The 26,236-nt window shown below is 39.9% G+C and overlaps 1 protein-coding gene across 1 annotated transcript in view; it reads left to right on the top strand.

Moving 5' to 3' along the window:
- CSMD1 (CUB and Sushi multiple domains 1) overlaps positions 1 to 26,236 on the top strand; it is a 2,072,278-nt gene that overhangs the window by 1,660,727 nt on the left and 385,315 nt on the right. The window contains exons 13-17 of the mRNA XM_061404066.1: positions 5,813 to 5,995; positions 7,811 to 8,137; positions 9,952 to 10,146; positions 13,052 to 13,190; positions 16,549 to 16,736. Coding sequence (XP_061260050.1) covers positions 5,813 to 5,995; positions 7,811 to 8,137; positions 9,952 to 10,146; positions 13,052 to 13,190; positions 16,549 to 16,736 — 1,032 coding nt within the window. The remainder of the gene's footprint in view (positions 1 to 5,812; positions 5,996 to 7,810; positions 8,138 to 9,951; positions 10,147 to 13,051; positions 13,191 to 16,548; positions 16,737 to 26,236) is intronic.

Genomic DNA, 26,236 nt, shown 5'->3' with positions numbered 1-26,236 from the left:
CTGGCTTTAATGGAGTGACTTGTAGATCAGTAATTGTCAAGTGGATATGGCTCACCTTAATGGTTTTAATGTCCTTTCTCAGAAGTGTGACTGATAAGTCTTTGTTATAGCAGACTCAATTTCAGTTTCAATATTTTGGTTTACATGTCAGTGAATACTGATACAGAGAAGGCGATGGCACCCCACTCCAGTACGCTTGCCTGGAAAATCCCATGGACGGAGAAGCCTGGTTGGCTGCAGTCCACGGGGTCGCTAAGAGTCGGACACGACTGAGCGACTTCACTTTCACTTTTCACTTTCATTCACTGGAGAAGGAAATGGCAACCCACTCCAGTGTTCTTGCCTGGGGAATCCCAGGGACGGGGGAGCCTGGTGGGTCGCCGTCTCTGGGGTCGCACAGAGTCGGACACGACTGAAGTGACTTAGCAGCAGCAGCAGCAGCAACAGAATACTGATAGGCCAGGAAAAGGTGAGTTCTGATACATTAAAAAAAATTAGTGGATCCCTTAGGGAGTTCGGGATAGGCATATACACTCAGTTATATTTAAAATAGATAGCCAACAAGCACCTACTGTATAGCACAAGGAACTCTGCTACATGTTGTGTGGCAGCTTGGATGGGAGCAGAGTTTGGTGGAGAAAGGACATATGCATGTGTATGGCTGAGTCTCTTCACTGTCCACCTGACACTATGACAACATTGTTAATCAGCTACACACTGATATAAAGTAAAAATAAAAGTCTAAAAGAAAATTAGTGAGTCTAATTACTCATTTATTATATAAACATAGGTATAGTATGAACTGTCAAATAAAAATAAAATATATTAGAGGTGAGCATTAAATATGTAATGTCAATGTAGTGTAAATGTTTAGATCAGTTATAAAATTAGTATTCAAAAGTAATACTTTATAAAATTTAGAAATATTAATCAATATGAAAAATATTGAAATAACATTATTGTGTACTTTTAAAAATCACTGTCAAAGAAAAACATATCAATGGGAGTGCTATTGAGTCCCCAGTAGACTTGTTTACCAGTGACCCCAACTGCTAAAAAGGCAGCATCTGAGAAGGAGAGAGGAAATAATCGCAACCTAGTATTTCCCTTAGACTCCTCTTTATCAGATCCCATTTCTAGAGTGATCATTTGGAAGAGATATTTGACTGGCTTTTTTTCCCCTCTGGGGGCTTCAGTGTTTTCATTGATAACAGACTATGGTTTCTAAGAAAGCATGAACACAGCAGGATCATCTTTGACATCTGACATTTTGTTCCACATAGAAGGGGGCTTGATGCGGTTACTGTATCGATGTCAGCCCGGTCTTATTCTTCCTTTACTTGTTTGTACTGGTTCAGACAATACGTGACCTAGATGCACTCTCAAGTGAAGGCAGTTTGACCTCCAAGGGACATTTCTGAATCTGCATGGATTCTGTCACAGGTACTTGGGGCTTAAGTGATACAGTATGCAGGGGTCAAGAATACAAAATGCCCAAAAATGCTCCCCAAGGGAAGTTTCATATTCTGTGGCTGATGAGTGGGTCCAGCTCTTCCATGCAGACTTACTGATAGTGGATGTTACTTGTCCAATGCTAGTCCCTGGACTTGGCATCGCAAGTCCCTGCCAAACTCTTAAAAAAGGACTCACCAGGCCCAGGTTCTGCTCCAGGCCAGCCCTGGCCTTATGTCTGAGTCAGGGAGTACCAGTATCTTTGGTGGAGATGAAGCACCACTAGACACTCTAAACCCTCAACATGGGAAGCAGAAAGACCTTCCAGTGTGTAGACACAATGTGTCTACAACCAGTTTATTTCCATGCACTCTGCAAAGTCAGGAGTTCCCAGACTCAGTTAATGTAGAAAGCAGTATTCCCACAAATGCTGTTAATTCATTTCACTATAAAAAGTAATGAGCTTTAGCATCACAGAGGCAAAAAGAAGCATCTAGAAGTCTAAGGTTTGCTAATAATCATAGTGATAGCTCATATTATGAGCCCTATATGCCAGGACTTATGTGAATTATACAGTTTAACTCTTACAGCCGCCCCGTGAGGTAGAAAGTAGTAAACTGAGGAAGTGAAAATGGAGACTTTTCAAGACTAAATTCTATCAGGTGGCCCAGCAGAGCCCAGAAATTTCCAAACCAAGTCTGGTGTTCTGATTCCTGACCTCAGAGCTGAGTCCTTGGCCAGGACCCTGGGCTCCTGACCCCTATTCCACTGACAGGTCCCATCAAATGGAAGCTCTTGCATCAGCTGCTTGTATATTTTGGAAATTAATCCTTTGTCAGTTGTTTCATTTGCTATTATTTTTCCTCATTCTGAGGGCTGTATTTTTTCCTTGTTTGTAGTTTCCTTTGCTGTGCAAAAACTTTTAAGTTTAATTAGGTTCCACTTATTTATTTCCAGTACTGAGGGAGGTGGGTCATCGAGGATCATGCTTTGATGTGTGTCATTGCGTGTTCTGCTTATGTTTTCCTCTGAGAGTTTTATAGTTTCTGCTCTTACATTTATGTCTCTAATCCATTGTGAGTTTATCTTTGTGTATGGTCTTAGGAAGTGTTCTAATTTCATTCTTTTACATGGAGTTGTCCATTTTGAAGAATTTCATTCTTTTACATGGAGTTGTCCATTTTGAAGAGACTATTGAAGAGACTATCTTTGCCCCATTGTATATTCTTGCCTCCCTTGTCAAAAATAAGGTATCCATAGGTATGTGGGTTTATCTCTGGGCTTTTAATCTTGTTCCATTGGTCTATATTTCTGTGTTGTGTGTGTGTGTGTGTGTGTGTGTGTGTGTGTGTGTGTGTGCACCAGTATCATACTGCCTTGATAACTATAACGTTGTAGCATAGTCTGAAGTGATGAAGATTGATTACTCCAGATCAATTCTTCTTTCACAAGAGTGCTTTGGCTATTTGGGATCTTTTGTGTTTCCATATGAATTGTGAGAGTTTTTGTTCTAGTTCTGTGAAAAATGTCATTGGTAATTTGATAGTGATTGTACTGAATCTGTAGATTACATTTAGTAGAATAGTAATTTTCACAAAATTTATTCTTCCAACCCAGGAACATAATTTATTTACAGATCAATACAGAAAAACAAACAACCCAATTAAAAAGTGGGAAAATGACCTAAACAGACATTTCTCCAAACAAGACATACAGATGGCTAATAGACACATTAAAAGATGCTCAATATTGCTCATTATTAGAGAACTGCAAATCAAAACTACAATGAAATATCACCTTACACTGGTCAGAATGGCCATCATCAAAAAATCTGCAAACAATAAATTCTGGAGAGGGTGTGGAGAAAAGGGAACACTCTTGCACTGTTGGTAGAAATGTAAATTAGTACAGCTACTATGAAGAACACTGTGGATATTTCTTTAAAAAGATAGGAATAAAACTGCCATATGACCCAGCAACCCCACTACTATGTGTATACCCTGAGGAAACAAAAATTGAAAAGGATACAGATGTTCATTGCAGCTCTGTTTACAGCAACTAGGACATGGAAGCAACCTAGAAATCCATCAACAGATAATGGATAAAGAAGCTGTGGTACATTTATACAATGGAATATTACTCAGTCATAAAAAGGAATTTGAGTCAGTCCTAATGAGGTGGATGAACCTAGAGCCTATTATACAGAGTGAAGTAAGTCGGAAAGAGAAAAACAAATACTGTATACTAATGCACATATGTGAAATCTAGAAAGATGGTACCGACAAACCTATTTGCAGAGCAGCAGTGGAGACACAGATGTAGAGAACAGACTTATGGACTTGGCTTGGGGGAGGAGGGAAGGAGAAGGTGGGCTGTGTAGAGAGAGTAACATGGAAAAATACATTACCATATGTAAAATAGATAGCCGATGGGAATTTGCTGTATGACTCAGCAAACTCAAATTGGGTCTCTGTAACAACCTAGAGGGGTGGGATGGGGAAGGAGATGGGAGGCCGGTTCAAGTTGAAGGGGACATAGGTAAATCTATGGCTGATTCAACATCAAATCTATGTTGATGTTTGGTAGAAACCAACTCAATACTATAAAGCAATTATCTTTCAATGAAAAATGAATAAATTAAAAAATAAGGTATTTTCTGTTATAAACCACCAGTCCAGATTGCCTTCAGTCAACGAAATTTGGTTCAAGGTAATCCAAGCATTAAATTCAAGTAGATCCATTCCTGCCTTTGTTCAGCTCAGGTTCATCCACTTGTACTCCAAGGCTGGTCCTTAAGTAAAAGTGTCCTCCAAGGCTTTTTTGGCCTACATTGCATCCAGGAACATTTTAGCTCCCATTTAACTGATACTATTTAGGCCGTCTTTTTAATCTGATGGCCTGAGCCTTCAGGAGAGCGTGATGAACTTGTTTGCACGAAGTGCCTGGTTTGGTTTGGTTTTGTGTTTCTTGTGCTCATTTGCTTCAAAAACAGATAGGCTGATATCCTACATGTTGAAGTTTTACCATCATTATATTACCAGCTGATTTCACCTCTCTGATACTCTTGAACACTCAGAGGTAGAGTTTCTTCTCCGGAGGAGAATAAGCCATCTTTGGATAGATCTCTGAGCTTAGACAGGTTCCCCACAAGGCAGGAATGTACCTGAAAACCACCCAGAAATTCAGCTGAGTCACTTCCACAGACTTTCCAAACACTGAGACATCATCAGAAAGCATTTATGTTGCTACATCTGAATTTGCTGTTGCTCACAGCGAGACGACAAAGTGCAAACACATGAAGAATTCAGAAAGGACCGTGGACTGAGAGATGCATCTGTGAGCCAAGCACAGAGAAACCTCCCTGAGTTGTGGAAACTTATACTTCTTCTGCCTCCACTCCCAGCCCGGCAGAGGGTCTTCGGAACTTGTACTCGGATCATGTTGTGTATCTTCTGAAAACCCTATAAAATCTTCCCATGGAAACCCCCTAGGCAGCTCTGGCCGAGCCCCTCCTTTCCTCTGTAGACCACCCATTCCCCAGCGTCCTCCTGCAGGTCCGGGCACCCTGGCCCATGTCTCCTTCATTATCTCACAAATTGTTACCAGTTCCCTCTACGTAATGTCAGCCCTGTGCGTGTGGGAATTTTGTCTTGTTTGTCCACTAACCTCTTTACCTAGAACAGAACCTGACGCATTGTTGGCCCTCAAGAAATATTTTTGTATGAATCAATGAATAAACATATTTCAGTTAATACATCCTGTATCATTAACATTTGTGACACAGCCAAGTTGAAATGTGTGTATAATATGGTGCATTTGTATCCGCATGTCATTACAATCATGTGCTAATGAAAAGAGCCTTGATTCCACATATTTTCTTTTCATCTGAAGACCATGAATATATTCATTTTGTTTCCTAAATGAGTTTTAACACCAATTTAAGGCAAAGAATATTCAAATGGATATATTGATTTAAATATTCAGTAGGGAATGAACCATCTTACTTGTGTGGTTTACATTAAAAAATACATCAATTAAAACAAAATCGACGTTTACATTTTAATGGCAGCGGTTATGGACAGCATGAAGAAAAGGTGTAGACCAGGAAGAACCATATATTAATTTTAACATTTGCATGATCAACACATCTATGTAGCTTTGTGTTTCCTTTGAAAGAAAAGTTTAACACTTTTCTCTAAAATTTGAAGTATATATTTTTTCTGGCTTCGGCTAAATAAATATTAGATGAATTGAAACTGTTTATCGAAACAATGCAAAAGTCAATCGCTGTTTACTTTCTAAGCTGTTGAAAACATTCACCATGTTTTCTCAATGGTCCGCTCATCTGTCCTCCTTTCAGAAATTGAGAAGGGGGGCTGTGGGGACCCGGGCATCCCAGCCTACGGGAAGCGGACCGGCAGCAGCTTCCTCCACGGAGACACACTCACGTTCGAATGCCAGGCGGCCTTCGAGCTGGTTGGGGAGCGAGTCATCACGTGTCAGCAGAACAACCAGTGGTCTGGCAACAAGCCCAGCTGTGTATGTGAGTACTCTCCTGGCGGGGTCTGTTCCAAGCTGCCCCAGGGGGTGGGAGAGGAGCAGGGGATGCCCTGAGCGGGGGCACAGCATTGACCAGAAGCACTCAGGGCTCCTCGAATGCAGCTCTTCTTTCTCCACTGACTTAAAACCAGTCAGTGATGTTCTTACTACCAGACAGACACGCTGTCGGTGAGCGCTTTCCACGAGCAAGGTCCACAGAGCATCACTTCCATCCAGAGGGGCTGATGCCAGCTCTGTAAGCCATCCGTGGACAGGGCCTGGGGTCTTTGCAACCTAATAATGTCCTGTGACGGCTTCCCTGAGTAGAGTTCCCGGAGCTGTACAGTAGGTTCTTGTTAGTTATCTATTGTACACATAGTATCAGTACTGTGTGGGACTCCCCAGGTGGCCAAGTGGTAAAGAATCCCCCTGCCAGTGCAGGAGATGCAAGAGATGCAGGTTTCATCTCTGGGTTGGGAAGATCCCCTGGAGAAGGAAATGGCAACCCACTCCAGTATTCTTACTGGAGAATCCCATGAACAGAGGAGCCTGGTGGGCTACAGTCCACAGGGTTGCAGAGCAGAACATGACTGAACACACAATACACAATATCCTGTGACACTTAAAATGCAATTGTGAGCTTGAAGTGATGTCACTGCATTTCAATGGAAGAATTGCCTGCTTCCTCCTGTTTTTTGTCCTGTTTTTAGTTTATTTTTTTAAGGTTCTCATTAGTTGTTTATCTTATATATAGTGTCAATAGGGTATATGTGTCAACCCCAATCTTCCAATTCATCCAACTCCCTCTTCCAGCTTTGGTGTCCATATGTTTGTTCTCTGTGTCTGCGTCTCTGTTTCTGCTTTGTAAATAAGATTGTCTGTACCAAGTTTTTTTCAGATTCCACATGTGTCAATATACAGTATTTGTTTTTCTCTTTCTGACTTATGTCACTCTGTATAATGGTCTCTAGGTCCCTTGTAAGTGATTTAACAAGTAGAAAAGAAGGACTACATAGCAGATTGAAAAACAGATTTTTTTTTTATAACTAAGTATAGCAATAACCTGGAAACATATAGAAATAATGTAAAATAATAAGCAAATCCACACCCAGAAATAAGTCCAATAGATGCTCCCTCCCAAAGAATATGTATATAGACATATATAAAACATATATCTTACTGATTTCTCAGTACACATTAAGTAAATATTCCAAGAGACTTTTATATTATCCACCAGGATTTGGTCTGATTTTCCAAGTTGTTCTTTAATCATTGTTACCCTGTAAATGACTTAAAAAGTAATTTCAAAAAATGTGCTTTAAGGCATGTGCAAAATTTAAAATGAAAAATAGGGAACTGATTAGAATCAACCTTGTTTTCTGGAAATTGTCCTTATGAAACCAGCATAATTTTTCATATTAATATTTGCTCTTCTGAAGGCAGAAAGTTATAACAAGAAATCTTAATATTTGCCACAAGTTTCAGTCAACTTGACAGGGTCATTTTTGAATCAAGCGTACACTTGATTATGTATCGGCTATGGTTGTTCTGTATGTTGAACTTAATCTGTTCACAACCCACAACAATCCCTGCTCAGAGAACTGAGATTCCCATATATGTTGAGGCCAAAAAACATAAAAACAGAAGCTGGATTGTAACAAATTCAGTAGATACTCTCAAAATTTAAAAAAAAAGAAAAAGTTGAACCATCCTAGTTAACTGTTGGTATAGACTTCCTTCCCAGGTCCTTAGCACACAGCCAGATCTTTGGATGTGGACAAAACTGTTTGAAACCATTATTATCTGTGTGTCTTCACAGTTTCCTGTTTCTTCAACTTTACGGCATCATCAGGAATTATCCTCTCGCCGAATTACCCAGAAGAGTACGGTAACAACATGAACTGCGTCTGGCTGATCATCTCTGAGCCAGGCAGCAGAATTCACCTCATCTTTAATGACTTTGACGTGGAGCCTCAGTTTGACTTCCTTGCAGTCAAAGATGATGGGATTTCAGACATAACTGTGCTGGGCACGTTCTCAGGCAACGAGGTGCCGTCCCAGCTGGCCAGCAGCGGGCACATCGTCCGTCTGGAGTTCCAGTCGGATCACTCCACCACCGGCCGAGGCTTCAACATCACCTACACCAGTAAGTGCATCCACACCCACCCCACGTCCAGGGTCTCCGCTGGCTCTACTCCAGGGTTTTAAAGTCACAGTTTACAAAATTATATAACATTATCCTGAGAACCTAAAAATATACCCCACTCTGTTGTAGTGTCTTGGTCACTCATCCCTATAGTGAGGACTGGTTGCTCACATACTTCTCTCTCTCTGGTTTTCCTTCCACCCATCCATCCATCTACCCCTGTATCCTCCATGCAATAGAACAGAGTAGTGAAAAGCATTGAGGTATTTGGAGTTGGGAGTCATGGATTATAACACCTGCTAAATGTATGGACTGGGTCTTCCCAGGTGACCTAGTAGTAAAGAATCTGCCTGTAATGTGGGTGACCCAATTTTGATTTCTGGGTTGGGAAGATCCCCTGGAGAAGGGAATGTCTACCCACTCCAATATTCTTGCCTGGAAAATCCCATGGACAGAGTAGCCTGGTGGGCTACAGTCCAATGGGTTGCAAAGAGTTGGACACAACTGAGCAACTAAACAACAACTCGTATGTACTTAGTGAATTTTGATAAGACAGCTAACTTTTCTTTGCTTCAGACTCCTCATTTGATCATAGCTTACATTTAAGACCATCTGCTTAAATTGTACTGTTGAGGGCATAAAGTAAGATAATAATGTTAAATAGGAGTGATAAGCTAAAATGTACTGGCTGCCTCCTTATCTTAGGTGATCTGCTTAGGATTTGACAGAAGTTGTTTCATTTAACATTGTAGCAGCTCTGGACCATAAGCTTCATCTTCCTCATTCTGTAAATAAAGACAACTAGGCTCCGATAGTGGAGAAGGCAATGGCAGCCCACTCCAGTACTCTTGCCTGGAAAATCCCATGGATGGAGGAGCCTAATAGGCTGTAGTCCATGGGGTCGCTAAGAGTCCGACACGACTGAGCGACTTCACTTTCACTTTTCACTTTCATGCATTGGAGAAGGAAATGGCAACCCACTCCAGTGTTCTTGCCTGGAGAATCCCAGGGACGGGGGAGCCTGGTGGGCTGCCGTCTGTGGGGTCGCACAGAGTCAGACACGACTGAAGCGACTTAGCAGCAGCATCAGCAGGCTCCAATAGGGGCTTCCCAGATGACTCAGCAGTAAAGAATCTGCCTCCAATGCAGGAGACACAGGAGACTCAAGTTCAGTCTCTGGATTGAGAAGGTCCCCTGGAGAAGGAAGCAGCAACCCACTCCAGAATTCTTTGCCTAGAAAACTCCATGGACAGAGGAGATTGGCAGGCTACATAAGGAAAAGGCAAAAGGATAAGGGGGTGGCAGAGAATGAGATGGTTAGATGGCATCACCAACTCAATGGACATGAATTTGAGCAAACTCCAGAAGACAGTGGAAAACAGAGGAGCCTGGAGGGCTTCAGTCCATGGGGCTGCAGAGAGTCAAGCACAACTTAGCAAATTAACCACAAAAAGGCTCAGATGACCAGAGTAATCTTCCCAGGGACAGGTAGTAAGCACATGAACTGGGATGCTAACCTAGATGTGCCAGAACCAAAATCCTTTTCTGTTACCTATGTATCCCATCTCCATTTTTCTTAGTGAAAAGGTGCCTTCCAATTTTGGGATGCTGTGTGGATGATAATGAGGTCTATCTACCCATCTCTCTCCTTCTGTCTCTCTAGGTATCAAAATTCTGTTTATTGAATGTATTTATCTATCTCTGAAAAATAGCTAAAACTGCTTTATAAGTGGTTCTGCTTTCTTTTTTAATACTCATGATTAATATCCAAGCGTTTGTTTGTTTTTTAACTCCGATTTTTTTTTTTTTTTCAGCATTTGGTCAAAATGAGTGTCATGATCCTGGCATCCCCATAAACGGACGGCGTTTTGGTGACAGGTTTCTGCTGGGGAGCTCGGTCTCTTTCCACTGTGATGATGGCTTTGTCAAAACCCAGGGCTCGGAGTCCATCACCTGCATCCTTCAGGACGGGAACGTGGTCTGGAGCTCCACCGTCCCCCGCTGCGAAGGTGTGGGCCCCTCCCATCTGCCTCTTACATTCCTCTGAAAGGGGGCATCTGACAGAAAACAAACGAGCAGACAACAACACTGGTTCCCTAAGGCTGCCATAGCCGAGTACCACCAAGTGGTGACTTTATCAGCAGGAGTTAGCGTCTCACGGTCCTGAAGGCAGGAAGTCCAAGGTCCAGGTGTCAGCAGGGCAGGCTCTGAGGGGGGCAGATGTTCCAGGCCCCTCTCCCGGCTTCTGGGGCTTTGCTTGTCTTGGCTTGTAGAAGCAGCATCCACACATTCTCCCCGTGAGAATGCGTCTCTGTCCCAAGTCCCCTCCTTCTAAGGACACCCATCATATTGGACTAGGGCCTGCTCAAATGCCCTCGTCTTGACCAACCATGTCTGCAGTAACTTTTTTTCCAAATATGGTCCCATTTTAAGATGCTGGGATTAGGAATCCGAAGTATCATCTGGGGGGAGTGTAATTCATCCTCTGCAAACAGCATCATTTTTAGCTCACTGCTTTGTTGCCCTTGGTGTAACTGACATATGTACAGCCTAACTAATTTTCTTCTGGACATTTCACTCTACTTACCTGTGTAGGAAAACCAAAGGGGAAAGAATTAAGAAGGGTATTACTTTTAATGTATATTCAGGTAGGGGAATATTTACTTATGATGTATATTCAAACCCCTCTTATCAGAATTGCCCGTGCATAATAAGCTAAGAAAACTTAATAAAAGTATCGCTCATAAATACCAAGGAAATGCAGATCTTTTTAAAGAGTACAAATTTTAGAGCAGCTTTAGATTCACAGCAAAATTGAAGGGAAGGTACAGAGATGTCCTGTGCACCCCCTGCCCTCTTGTATGCACAGCCTCCCCCATCAGCAGGGTCCTCCATCAGGAGGTGCATTTGTTATAACTGATGAACATACAGGGATGAGTCATCATCACTCAGAGTCCACAGGCTCACTCTTGTGATTGTCCATTTGCTGGGCTTGGACCAATGTATATCACAGTGTATCCACCACCGTGGTGACCTACAGGGTATTGTAACTGTCCTAATATCCCCCAGCTCCACCCATCCACCCCCACCCCGCCCCATGCTTACTCAGCAGTGTTGGGAGCAGGGTTACGCTTCCCCACCTTTCCCTGTCCCCAGCCCTGCCTCCAGAGTCATTTCTCATTGTTTCAAGGACCAGCATTATCTTCAGTCATCATTGGCTGACCCTCCTAAATTTACAGAAAGATGTTCTCATTTCTGCAGTTTCACAAATTGTTAAGACAATTTGGTGAACTATCAGCACCACCACAGGGTGAACACTTGATCAGCTGAAGAGCAAGAAACCCACAGTAGGAGTGTCCTTTTTGTTTATTTTTTACTGCTTTTTTTAAATTATGAGTTTTTTGTAATAGTTTAAATTTTATTAGTGTTAATAACTGAATAGGTCATTATCCTTTATAAATCAGTAAGCTTAGAATCAGGATTCTAAAATAAATGGTATGAATACTGGGGCAGGACTTCTTACTGCTTGAGGAAGTGTATCGCTACTAACTTTGAGGTGTGACTAATTTTATGAGAAAGAATCTCAAGACAAGCAATACTCTCTAATCTCTGTTCTCCCTGCCACATTCTTGCTGTGGGTGTGCTCACCTGCAGTAGGTTAGCAAAGCCCCTAAACACAGACGACTGTGTGAGTGCTTAGTTACTTAGTCACGTCCGACTCTCTGAGGCCCCATGGACTGTAGCCCACCAGGCTCCTCTGTCCTTGGGATTTCCCAGGAAGGATACTAGAAGGGGTTGCCATTCCCTGCTCCAGAGGATCTTCCCAACCCAGGGATCGAACCCATTGGCAGGAGGATTCTTTACTATTAGTGCCAGCTGGGAATCCCAAACACAGACTAGTTAATGGTGAAAGAGACTGTTAAAGATGACTTGTACTGAGAAACTCAGCTGCTGAGAGAAAGATTTTTCTGTCTTTGTTTTACACCTAACCAGCTTTTATTCTTCTGTGCAATTCAGTGTCATTAAAAAACACAAGTTACCTTGAGTGAAAAATGACTGTACAAGAATACATCTCTATGGCAACAACTTTTAAAGTTCAAATAAAATTGGGGTTTTCCTGGCAAAATATAAATTACCCAAAGTGATCCAATGAAAAGTGCAAAATGTGAATAATCAAAGTACTATAAAAGAGATTTGAAAGAAAAAGAATTTAGTAAATTATATGTGGCAAATTACTTTAATAAAACGAACATACCTTGAAGTGAATCAACACATACACACGTTTTAAAATACGCACACACTGCAGAATATTTTACTTGTAGATGCCAGGTAATTAAGTCTGTCAGCAGACACTTGTTGACATGAATACACATAAGATATGAGTATCGGTGGTATCCCTGCCTCGTGACTCTGTTGTGATGATTGAACGTGATAATTCCTGGGAGGTGTTTGGCGCTGACCACTCTCTCAGACTGTGCCATTATTACCATTGTTAGGTGAAAAGAACTTTGCTGAAGGCTGATGATAAATGCCCAGGTGTGAAATATACGTGCTCTGATTTCAATATTCTCAGTTTACTTGGAAATAACTGGTAGCTCAGATGGTAAAGAATCCACTGTTAATGCAGGAGACCTGAGTTTGATCCCTGGATTGGGAAGATCCCCTGAAGTAGGGAATGGCAGCCCACCTCAGTATTCTTGCCTGGAGAATCCCATTAACAGAGGAGCCTGGAGGGCTACAGTCCGTGGGATCACAGAGCCAGACATGACTGAGCCACTAACAAACTTTCAACCTTTGCTTGAATACTAGAAACCATCAAGTCTATGAACTCAGGAATGAATCCCTGCTGTTTCTGAGGTGTTGCCATGGTACATGTACATAATTTGACCTTCTGACCCCTGCATCATCTTTCAGCCCCATGTGGAGGACATCTGACAGCTTCAAGTGGAGTGATTTTGCCCCCAGGATGGCCAGGGTATTACAAAGATTCCTTAAATTGTGAATGGATAATTGAAGCAAAACCAGGACACTCTATCAAAATCACTTTTGATAGGTAAGAAAAAACTTTGCTTTCCTTAATTTGGACCTGATGACTCATGAATACCCAGCATTTTTATTTAAATGGATCTTAAGTCGTTAGAAAGATGACAGGTTTTCACCTTTAGTTCCCCTAAAGGAGTTCATTTAGAACAGGTGTTTGCTCAGTACTGTTCTTCTCTGTTTTGTCCTCTAAGCCCACAGTTAAGGCACCTCTGCAGACGTGCTTGAGGGTGTGGTGGCCCCAGACAGCATTCCCAGTGTTCACAGTCACTGGCCCTTGAGTCCAGTTCTGTACTTTTGACCTGAGGGTGGAATAAATTCGGCTTGGTGTTTTATTGCAAATGGAGCCCTTCGACCCTTAGGGGTTTGCAGAGCACAAAAGAAGAGCTCTGTGGCTTTCGGAGTGGCTCTGGGAAACTGAAAGGTGGTCTGGGTTGCAGAGTTGATAGCAGACTGTGTGCAACAGATTTCTTGCCTTTTAATTAGCCACAAGTGGTTCCGTCACTGGAGTGCTGCTCAGCTTGGGTGTTGGATAATGCATTTGATAATCTAAAAAAGAAGAAACATGCTATTTGAATTCTCCATGATAAAACATTGTCCAGATTGTCTCAACCATTGATTTGAAAATCAAGAACCTAAAAATGCTATAGAATGGACCCAAATGCTTTAAAATCCAAGGAAGCATCTTTGTTTAGTGTTTCAAGGTTAATATCTGAGCAAAATGAGCTCTCTCCAGCAATGAGCTTCCTAAGCAGACTGAGTTTAGGGTTCTAGTATTCAGACTATTACAATGTCTCAAGACAGATATACCTTATGACATTATTTTCTACACTAATTTCTTAATACTCAATGATAGCATCCATAAAGGAGAGGTTTTTAGCAGGAATTGTATTATCACTTAGTAACTGTTTATATTTGAAGTTATTATTGGCATTATTATATCTGATGGGATAATTACGACTTTAGTAGGATAATCTCTCAGAAAAGAAAAAAAAATGGTCTATGTATTCCTTATATTGGAGAATGGATTCTGGCATATAATCTTAGTCAATGGGAAAAAAGAACTTTATAAATATTAAATACATTGAATTTAGTTTCTTATTATAATTTTTTATACTTTCTAGTATTGAGAGGGGAAAAACGCAGACACACGCCCTGATTCCCAGCAGCACATCACATTTAACTCATTTAGTAAAAGTGGTGATTTCACATTCTGGTTTGGCACAATTTCTTAGTGTTCCATTTTCAGTTGCTGGAAAAAAAAATACTCATAATGTTTCTCAATCTTGTCTTTTCTATATTATTGGACTGTGTTATTTGCTAAATTCCAGCATTTCAGATACTTTTAGACACTTGTGATTTTTTTTCACCCTGTACATTGCACACAGTCTTCTAAAGATTACTTGCATAGTGCTTAGGTTTATAACTTGAGCTGTGGGCTGGCATCCTAATAAAGAGCGTGTTTATACGAACAGTTTTAAATTCCGCACTGAGGGTATTGTTATGCGGTGTGTGCTGGGTTGCCAGACATGGAAATCATTTACATTTCTCTTTCTGAAGTTGCCCTGGAGATCCTCCGGCTGTGGAGGTGTGCCCTCTATCTGTCCCGGCTATCTCTCAAGATGAAAGTTGTGAAAACTTCAGGGCAGATATTGCACATGAGATTTATCCCATGCTCATCTAGGCTTCTTGAATGTGAACTCGAATAAACTGTGAAGCCATAGACACTTTAGAGAACATTTTTAATAGTAAAATGCAAAGCTGCCCTCTCTCCCCACCCGCAAATGCCTGGCCTCTGACCATATTCTGACCTAGCCACATGCTACACCAATTGGTTGAAATCCTGGAAGATGAAGGGTCAGGGACCATTCTAAGTTAGTTGCACGAAGATATTATTATTATGTATTCACACAAAGAAAGGGCTTCTCAGATGGCACTTGTGGTAAAGAACCGGTCTGCCAGTGCAGGAGACGCCAGAGACATGGGCTCCATCCCTGAGTTGGGAAGATCCCCTGGAGGAGGGTGAGGGACCCAGTCCAGTATTCTTGCCTGGAGAATCCCGTGGATAGAGGTGCGTGGTGGGCTACAGTCCATAGGGTCGCAAAAGTCAGACAGGACTGAGTAACTATACACACACACAAACACACACAAGGAAAAGTGTGTGATTTAATGATCACACACAGGGTCCTTTGATTTCATCTTTTTTCATTGCTCTGTGCTAGGGGCCTAAGATGGCCACTCTGTCCCTTCTTTCTCCTCCCTGCCAGCACCATGCAATGCCCACCCCAGGGACCACGGCACAGGCTTCCCCCCAATTCCTTGATCACTGAGTGCATCAGAGGCTCCAGCAGTGAGCTGCTTCCTGGGGACCACGCCAGACCCTTTGAAAGCCGGTTAGCTCAGATGGGCCCATTTACACAATTATCTCAGTGTCTGGAATGGCACCTCCACTGTATCTGAGAGCACCCAAGTGGCTGCAGCTGTGTATGAGCATAACACCAGACCAGGTTCTCTGGAGGCATAAGTCCTCCCAGGAAGGAAAGTTAGGCACTTCTTGGAAGCTGTTCTAACTTTCTCAAATCACTGAAGTAGCATTTGCTTTCTGAAGCCCAGTGTCCTTCCACTGTTATACCGGAGTCAGTGCAGCTTTAGTGCTTCCCAGATCTACTATATTCTTCTACTTTTCTGTCTATTCATTCTATTATTTTTAAGAGCTTGATATTGAAACTCCAACTAAAAATCTTAATTTATCAACTTAATAAAACAAGTATAATATATAGTGGAACTATTATATATGTGATGTTGCTCTGTATTTTCCAAGTCTCCAAGTATGTTATCATACTTTCATAATTAAAAACACTAATAAAAGAAAAAAGAATTACTGCAGCTTTAAAAGGCACAGGATTCTTTATTTCAGGAAAAGTATTTAAAGTAGTGTCATATTTGATTTACCTCTTTCCTTTAGGAGATCATGTCACTTCAATATGCTCATTTTAAGAAATCTGTAATCATGTTATACTGGGGATCATGAAAAAACAGTTTGAAAATGCATCTTGATTGACTTTCACTGATTGTTGATTCTCTATCTAACTGGCTCACAGTATTTGTATTTTAAAGCTGAATGACCCCCCCTACCCCATTTGTGATATTACTGGACAGAGTATTCAGTCATGGGGAGGGCTGTGGGAGTGCACGGAAGTTAGTAATAACCTTAGATACCACATGTGCCAGAGTCTGAGAGTGCATGTGTATCTGGATCTATTTACTTCTCTTGCTGTACCTGGGTTTTCACTCAGTGAATAAAGACACAGGATGCCTGTAAGTTAGCGCTGCCCTGCATTTCTCTTCTCACTGGACACATTTGCCCGCAGATTCCAAACTGAAGTCAACTACGACACGCTGGAGGTCAGAGATGGGCCGGCCAGCTCGTCCCCGCTGATCGGGGAGTACCACGGCACGCAGGCGCCGCAATTCCTCATCAGCACGGGCAACTTCATGTACCTCCTGTTCAGCACAGACAACAGCCGGTCCAGCGTGGGATTCCTCATTCGCTATGAGAGTAAGTGGTCCCCATGCCAGGGCCCTGCCCTATTGCCAGGTGGAACTCAGCGCCTGCGGTCTCGCTGAGTCACGTGGCAGGAGACTTGCTGATTCCCACTTCTTTCCACATTGCACTGCGCAATCCACAGGACTTTCTCTGTGAAGGACAGAGAGCCTTGGTGATTTTTAATTCACAACTCAAAAAGAAGACACAGTGATTTATTATAAAATAAGATAATAAAATCAGTAAAACAATGAAATATGTTCATTTACTTCAGAATGTAATATAATAATAAATTTCTCTATTATAAAGTATACCTACTGGCCATGTGAGCTATACAAAATATCACTAAAATTATGCATCCTAAGCAATATTTTTTGCTAGAAAAATGGTTACGGCAGTCCTGGTACTTATTTGTGATTATGTATATGCCCATTTCACCAGGTAGAGAGCATGGAACTAAGAGAGAAGAGAGAAAGCCCAGCTGAACTGTCACTAAATGACAAAAAGCTGCTATCAGTACTGTCAACTACTATCAAAAACATTTAAGAACAATGATTATAAATATTTAAACACAATTGCTAAACTATCATAATGCAGTGTGTTCTGTAAAGTAACCCCAGTTTCCTTCCTGTTGTGGTTTTCATCCATCTGTCCAAGTTTGGCTCTTTGCTTTAGCTTCTCACATCAGGAGATCACAGGACTATATTATTTGGTTGTAATATCTGTGCCTGTCTTTCTGAAGTGGAGTGGAGTGGGACTGAGCTTGGGATGTTTTTCTGATGCTAGTCAGCTTTTCCCTTCTCTGAAAAATCTTCACATCCAGAATAGGGTGAAAAAGATGAATGGGAGCAGGTCAGTATGGAATCCAGGGCAGAAATACATGCTTTCTTTCTTCTTCTTTTTTTTTTTTTTAAACAATGTTTTAGAGTCTTTCCTAAAATACATTAAATGAACTTTTAATGTGTAAAAGCACAGGTAATTTTATAAATGTATGAAAGAGCCATATCTCACTTGCTGAATTTTTAGTCTTTTTTTCTTTCCTTGCCTTCCTTTCCTGACATATTACACTTCTACTCATGTTAATCTTGCCCAATCTTCACTCCAAAGAAAAGTGATGACTTACAGGACATTAAAAAGTAATGAAATGCAAAAGGTTCTCCTTCTTAAAATACACTTCAAGTTTTAAAAAAAATGTAAATTTGATATAAGTGCTATATATATGAAGCATATCTAATAATTACTAAATGAAGCTTTACTGTATAAAAACACATGTAATTTTATAAATGTATGAAAGGTCCATATCTCACTTGCTGAATTTTTAATCTTTTTTCTTTTCTTGCCTTCCTTTCCTGACATCACCCACTGCTACTCATGTTAATCTTGCCCAAACCCTTTCTAATAACTAAAATTAAAAACTTGTGCACATTTTTCTGTTTGACAGGCTCATCTATATAATTATATGCAAATACACATATAAGGTTATATGTACCTTTTGACTAATATGAAATTATATTTTATTCATATTCTGATAATAAGAAATTGTTAGTGATTTAAAGAATAATTTTATATTTAATTCAAATTATTATATAAGCTTCATATATATAGAATTTATATCAAAGTTATATTTTTTTTAATACTTGAGGAGATAACAGTTGAAAACTTCCCCTAAAATGGAGAAGGAAATAATCACCCAAGTCCAAGAAAACCAGAGAGTTCCAAACAGGATAAACCCAAGGTGAAACACCCCAAGCCACATATTAATCAAATTAACAAAGATCAAACATAAAGAACAAATATTAAAAGCAGCAAGGGAAAAACAACAAATAACACACAAGGGGATTCCCATGAGGATAACAGCTGATCTTTCAATAGAAAGTCTTCAGGGCAGGAGGCAATGGCAGGACATACTTAAAGTGAAGAAAGAAAATAATGTACAGCCCAGATTACTGTACCCAGCAAGGATCTCATTCAAATATGAAGGAGAAATCAAAAGCTTTACAGACAAGCAAAAGCTGAGAATTCAGCACCACCAAACCAGCTCTCCAACAAATGCTAAAGGATCTTCTCTAGACAGGAAACACAGAAAGGGTGTATAAACTTGAACCCAAAACAATAAAGTAAATGGCAACGGGATCATACTTATCAATACTTACTTTAAATGTAAATGGGTTGAATGCCCCAACCAAAAGACAAAGACTGGCTGAATGGATACAAAAGCAAGACCCCTATATATGTCATCTACAAGAGACCCACCTCGAAACAAGGGACACATACAGACTGAAAGTGAAGGGCTGGAAAAAGATATTCCACACAAATAGAGACCAAAAGAAAGCAGCAGTAGCAATGCTCATATCAGATAAAATAGACTTTAAAACAAAGGCTGTGAAAAGAGACAAAGAAGGACACTACATAATGATCAAAGGATCAATCCAAGAAGAAGATATAACAATTATAAATATATATATGCACCAATATAGGAGCACCACATGTAAGAAAAATGCTAACAAGTATGAAAGGGGAAATTAACAATAACACAATAATAGTGGAAGACTTTAATACCCCACTCACACCTATAGATAGATCAACTAAACAGAAAATTAACAAGGAAACACAAACTTTAAAAGATACAATAGACCAGTTAGACCTAATTAATATTTATAGGACATTTAACCCCAAAACAATGAATTTCACCTTTTTCTCAAGTGCTCACAGAACCTTCTCCAGGATAGATCACGTCCTGGGCCATAAAACTAGCCTTGGTAAATTCAAAAAATTTGAAATCATTCCAAGCATCTTTTCTGACCACAATGCAGTAAGATTAGATCTCAATTACAGGAGAAAAACTATTAAAAATATAAACATTGGAGGCTGAACAACACGCTGCTGAATAACCAACAAATCACAGAAGAAATCAAAATATTCATAAAAATGAATGAAAATGAAAACACAACAACCCAAAACCTGTTGGACGCTGTAAAAGCAGTGCTAAGGGGAAGGATCATAGCAACACAGGCATACCTCAAGAAACAAGAAAAAAAGTCAAGTAAATAACTTAACTCTACACCAAAAGCAACTAGAAAAGGAAGAAATGAAGAACCCCAGGGTTAGTAGAAGTAAAGAAATCTTAAAAATTAGGGGAGAAAGAAATGCAAAAGAAACAAAAGAGACCATAGCAAAAATCAACAAAGTCAAAAGCTGGTTCTTTGAGAGGATAAATAAAATTGACAAACAACTAGCAAGACTCATCAAGAAACAAAGAGAGAAAAGTTAAATCAATAAAATTAGAAATGAAAATGGAGGGATCACAACAGACAACACAGAAATAAAAAGGATAATAAGAGACTACTATCAGCAATTATATGCCAATAAAATGGACAACGTGGAAGAAATGGACAAACTCTTAGAAAAGTACAACTTTCCAAAACTGAACCAGGAAGAAATAGAAAATCTTAACAGACCCATCAAAAGCAAGGAAATTGAAACTGTAATCAGAAATCTTCTAGCAAACAAAAGCCCATGTCCAGACGGCTTCACAGCTGAATTTTACCAAAAATTAGAGAAGAGCTAACACTTATCCTACTCAAACTCTTCCAGAAAATTGCAGAGGAAGATAAACTTCCAAACTCATTCTGTGAGGCCACCACCACCCTAATACCAAAACCAGACAAAGATGCCACACAAAAAGAAAACTACAGGCCAGTATCACTGATGAACATAGATGCAAAAATCCTTAACAAAATTCTAGCAATCAGAATCCAACAATACATTAAAAAGATCATACATCATGACCAAGTAGGCTTTATCCCAGGGATGCAAGGATTCTTCAATATGTGCAAATCAATCAATATAATACACCACATTTACAAATTGAAAAATAAAAGCCATATGATTATCTCAATAGATGTAGAGAAAGCCTTTGACAAAATTCAACATCCATTTATGATAAAAACCCTCCAGAAAGCAGGAATAGAAGAACATACCTCAATATAATAAAAGCTATATCTGACAAGCCCACAGCAAACATTATCTTCAATGGTGAAAAATTAAAAGCATTTCCTCTAAAGTCAGAAACAAGACAAGACTCTCACCACTACTATTCAACATAGTTTTGGAAGTTTTGGCCACAGCAATCAGAGCAGAAAAAGAAATAAAAGGAATCCAAATTGGAAAATAAGAAGTAAAACTTTCACTGTTTGCACATGAGACTGTTGTAACATGATCCTCTACATAGAAAACCCTAAAGACTCCACCAGAAAATTACTAGAGCTAATCAATGAATATAGTAAAGTGGCAGGATATAAAATCAACACACAGAAATCCCTTGCATTTCTATACACTAATAATGAGAAAACAGAAAGAGAAATTAAGGAAACAATTCTATTCACCATTGCAATGAAAAGAATAGGATACTTAGGAATATATCTACATAAAGAAACAAAAGACCTATATATAGAAAACTATAAAACACTGGTGAAAGAAATCAAAGAGGACACTAATAGATGGAGAAATATACCGTGTTCATGGATTGGAAGAATCAATATAGTGAAAATGAGTATATTCCCCAAAGCAATCTATAGATTCAATGCAATCCCTATCAGGCTACCAACAGTATTTTTCAGAGAACTAGAACAAATAATTTCACAATTTGTATAGAAATACAAAATACCTCGAATAGCCAAAGCAATCATGAGAAAGAAGAATGGGACTGGAGAAATCAACCTGCCTGACTTCAGGCTCTACTACAAAGCCACAGTCATCAAGACAGTATGGTACTGGCACAAAGACAGAAATATAGATCAATGGAACAAAATAGAAAGCCCAGAGATAAATCCACACACTATGAACACCTTACCTTTGACAAAGGAGGCGAGACTATACAATAAAAAAAAAAAAAAAAAAGACAATCTCTTTAACAAGTGGGGCTGGGAAAACTGGTCAACCACTTTTAAAAGAATGAAACTAGAACACTTTCTAACACTATACACAAAAACAAACTCAAAATGGATTAAAGATCTAAATGTAAGACCAGAAACTATAAAACTCCTAGAGGAGAACATAGGCAAAACACTCTCCGACATACATCACAGCAGGATCCTCTATGACCCACCTCCCAGAATATTGGAAATAAAAGCAAAAATAAACGAATGGGACCTAATTAAAATTAAAAGCTTCTGCACAACAAAGGAAACTCTAAGCAAGGTGAAAAGACAGCCTTCACAATGGGAGAAAATAATAGCAAATGAAGCAATGGACAAATAATATCAAAAATAAATGAGCAACTCCTGCAGTTCAATTCCAGAAAAATAAACAACCCAATGAAAAAATGGGCCAAAGAACTAAACAGACATTTCTCCAAAGAAGACGTACAGATGGCTAACAAACACATGAAAAGATGCTCAACATCACTCATTATCAGAGAAATGCAAAACCAAACCACAATGATGTACCATTTCATGCCAGTCAGAATGGCTGCTATCAAAATGTCTACAAACAATAAGTGCTGGAGAGGTTGTGGAGAAAAGGGAACCCTCTTACACTGTTGGTGGGATGCAAACTAGTACAGCCACTATGGAGAACAGTGTGGAGATTCCTTAAAAACCTGGAAATAGAACTGCCCTTTGACCCAGTAATCCCACTGCTGGGCATACACACCGAGGAAACCAGAATTGAAAGAGACACGTGTACCCCAATGTTTATTGCAGCACTGTTTATAATAGCCAGGACATGGAAGCAACCTAGATGTCCACCAGCAGATGAATGGATAAGAAAGCTGTGGTACATATACACAATGGACTATTACTCAGCCATTAAACAGAATATATTTGAATCAGTTCTAATGAGGTGGATGAAACTGGAGCCTATTATACAGAGTGAAGTAAGCCAGAAAGAAAAACACCAATACAGTATACTAACGCATATATATGGAATTTAGAAAGATGGTAATGATAACCCTGTATGCAAGACCACAAAAGAGACACAGATGTATAGAACAGTCTTTTGGACTCTGTGGGAGAGGGAGAGGGTGGAATGATTTGGGAGAATGGCATTGAAACAGGTATAATATCATATAAGAATAAATCGCCAGTCTAGGTTTGATGCATGATACTGGTTGCTTGGGGCTGGTGTACTGGGATGACCCAGAGGGATGGTACAAGGAGGGAGGAGGGAAGGGGGTTCAGGATGGGGAACACGTGTATACCCATGGCGGATTCATATTGATGTATGGCAAAACAATACAATATTGTAAATTAATTAGCCTCTAATTAAAATAAATAAATTTAAATTCAAAATTTAAAAAAAAAATAAAAGGAAAAGAGAAGTGAAAGGCAAGGAGAAAAGGAAATATCTACTGATCTGAATGCAGAATTCCAAAGAATAGCAAAGAGAGGTCAGAAATCCTTCCTAAGTTATCAGTGCAATCCTTCCTAAGTGGGTAGCCTAGCCCTTCTCCAGTGTATCTTCCCAACCCAGGAAATGAACTGGGGTAACCTGGATTCCAGGAAGATTCTTTACCAACTGAGCTATCAGGGAAGCCCTGGAATTCAAGCTGAGGTAGCTCAAATCCTAAAAGATGATGCTGTTAAAGTGATGCACTCAATGTGGCAGCAAATTTGCAAACTCAGCAGTGGCCACAGGACTGGAAAGGGTCAGTTTTCATTTCAATCCCAAAGAAAGGCATTGCCAAAGAATGTTCAAACTACCACACAACTGCACTTGTTTCACAGGCTAGCTAAGTAATGCTCAAAATTCTCCAAGCTAGATTTCAACAGTATGTGAACTGAGAACTTCCAGATGTTTAAGCTGGATTTAGAAAAGGCAGAGGAACCAGAGATCAAAATGCCAACATCTGCTGGATCATCAAAAAAGTAAGAGAGTTCCAGAAAAACATCTACTTCTGCTTTATTGACTATGCCAAAGCCAATAGACTACACCAAAGACTGTGTGGATCACAGCAAACTGTGGAAAATTTTTAAAAAGATGGGAATACAAGACCACCTTAACTGCTTCCTGAGAAACCTGTATGCCGGTCAAGAAGCAACAATTAGAACCAGACATGGAACAATGGACTGGCCCCAAATTAGGAATGGGGTACATCAAAGTTGTATATTGTCACCTTGCTTATTTAACTTATATGCAGAGTACATCACGTGACAATGCCAGGCTGGATGAAGCACAAGCTGGAATAAGGATTGCTGGGAGAAATATCAATAACCTCAGATATGCAGAATACATGACCCTTATGGCAGACAGCAATGAAGAACTTAAGAGCCTCTTGATGAAAGCAAAAGAGGAGAGTGGAAAAGCTGGCTTAAAACTCAACATTCAAAAAACTAAGCTCCTGGCATCCAGTCCCATCACTTCATGGCAAATAGATGTAGAAAAAATGGAAACAATAACAGACTTTATTTTCTTGGACTCCAAAATTACTGCAGATGGTGACTGCATCCATGAAATTAAAAGATGCTTACCCATTGCAAGAAAAACTATGACAAGCCTAGACAGCATATTTAAAAGCAGAGACATTACTTTACCAACCAAGGTCTGTGTAGTCAAAGCTATGATTTTTCCAGTAGTCACGTATGGATGTGAGAGTTGGACCGTAAAGAAAGCTAAGTGCCAAAGAATTGATGCTTTTGAATAGTGCTGTTGGGGAAGATTCCTGAGAGTCCCTTGGACAATAAGGAGATCAATCCAGTCAACCTTAAAGGAAATCATTCCTGAATATTCACTAGAAGCACTGATGCTGAAGCTCCAATACTTTGACCACCTGATGTGAAGGACTGACACATTAGAAAAGACCCTGATGCTGGGAGAGATTAAAGGCAGGAGGAGAAGGGGATGACAGAGGATGAGATTGTTGTATGGCATCACCAACTCGATGAACATGAGTTTGAGCAAGCCCTGGGTGTTGGTGATGGACAGGGAAGCTTGTCATGCTGTAGTCCATGGGGTTGCAAAGAGTTGGACATGAGGAATGACTGAACTTAACTTTTCATCATTGATCAGCTAACATGCATTCTGTCCTCCCAATTCCACACATTTTAGAAAAACTAGTTGGCCTTTGGATGTAGATTTGGGTGAAACTTAGGAGAATGAGCAGTTTTAGGTACTGATGAACATGTGGATGTAATTTACTGTCTTCACTCTCTTTTGTGTACCAGTTTGACAGAGATTCTTCATCTGAGGGAATTCTTCTGTTATCCTCCAGCTGCAAAATCAATCAGCCAGTGTAATGTATCCACTGTGTTCAGGCCGTGCTGTGAAACCTCATAATCACTGCCTTAGAAAGTGAGAGCATGTGTGGAAAGTGAAAGTGTGAGTGTAGAAAGTAAAAGTGTGTAGAAAGTCTGTAAGCCTGTAGAAAGTGAATGTGTCTGTGTTTGTTTAATGTGGTTGTAAGTTCAGAATGAATGTACATGTGCAAAGTGAAAGTGTGTGTAGAAAGTGAAAGTGTGTTTGTGTACACAGTGAAAGTGTGGGAAGTAAATGTGTATGAGTGTAGAAAGTTAGTGTGTAGAAAGTGAAAGTGTATGAGTGTAGAAAGTGAACATATATGTTGAAAGAGAGTGTGTGTTTGTTTGAAGAGTAAATTGTGTGTGGAAATTGAATGTGTGTGTGTATAAAAAGTGAATGTGTGTGTGTAAAAAGTGAATGTGTCTGTGTAGAAAGTGAACATGTGTGTAGAAACAAATGTGTATATGTGTGTGTAGAAAGTGAATGTGTGTGCATACATAAGTGAATGTGTCTGAGTATGGAAAGTGAATGTGTGTGTAGAAAGTGAATAAGTGTGTATGTGGGTGGAAAGTGAATTTTTGTGGGTGTGGGTGAAGTATGTGAATGTGTGTGTGTGTATAAAGTATGTTTGTAAAAGGTAAATTTGTATATAAAACGAAAGTATGTGTAGAAACTGAATGTGTGTAGAAAGTGAAAATATGTGTATGGTGATAGTGTGTGTAGAAAGTGAAACTGTGTGTACAGAGTGAAAGTGTGTAGAAAGTGAAAGTGCATGGTGTAGAAGGTGAAATGTATGGTTGTAGAAAGTAAAAGTGTGTGTATAGAAAGTGAGTTTGTGTGTGTGGAAAGTGTATGTGTCTGTGCATAGAAAGTGACTGTGTGTATAGAAAGTGAAGGTGTATGTGTGTGTGTAGAAATAAATGTGTGTGTTGTTGAAAGTGAATGGGTATGTGTACAATGTGAGTGTGTTGTAGAAAGTGAATGTGTGTAGATAGTGAATATCTGTGTAAAATGGCTGTGTCTGTGTGATTGTAGAATGAGAATGTTTGTGAGTGTAGAATGTAATTGTGTGTGTGTAAATGTGAATATGTGTGTATAGAAAGTGGAAGTGTGTAGAAAGTGAGTGGATAGAAAGTGAAGAGTGTGTGGACAGTGAATGTGTATGGAAGGTGAAATTGTGTGTTGAAAGGGAATGTGTGTGTAGGAAGTGAATCTGTGTATGTGTGAAAGTAAAAGTGTGTGTGTGTGTAGAATATGAATGTGTAGAAATGAAACAGTGT

This window comes from Bos javanicus, chromosome 27, assembly GCF_032452875.1.
Source record: "Bos javanicus breed banteng chromosome 27, ARS-OSU_banteng_1.0, whole genome shotgun sequence".
Classification (NCBI taxonomy): domain Eukaryota; kingdom Metazoa; phylum Chordata; class Mammalia; order Artiodactyla; family Bovidae; genus Bos; species Bos javanicus.
This window is presented reverse-complemented; position numbering and strand designations above follow the sequence as displayed.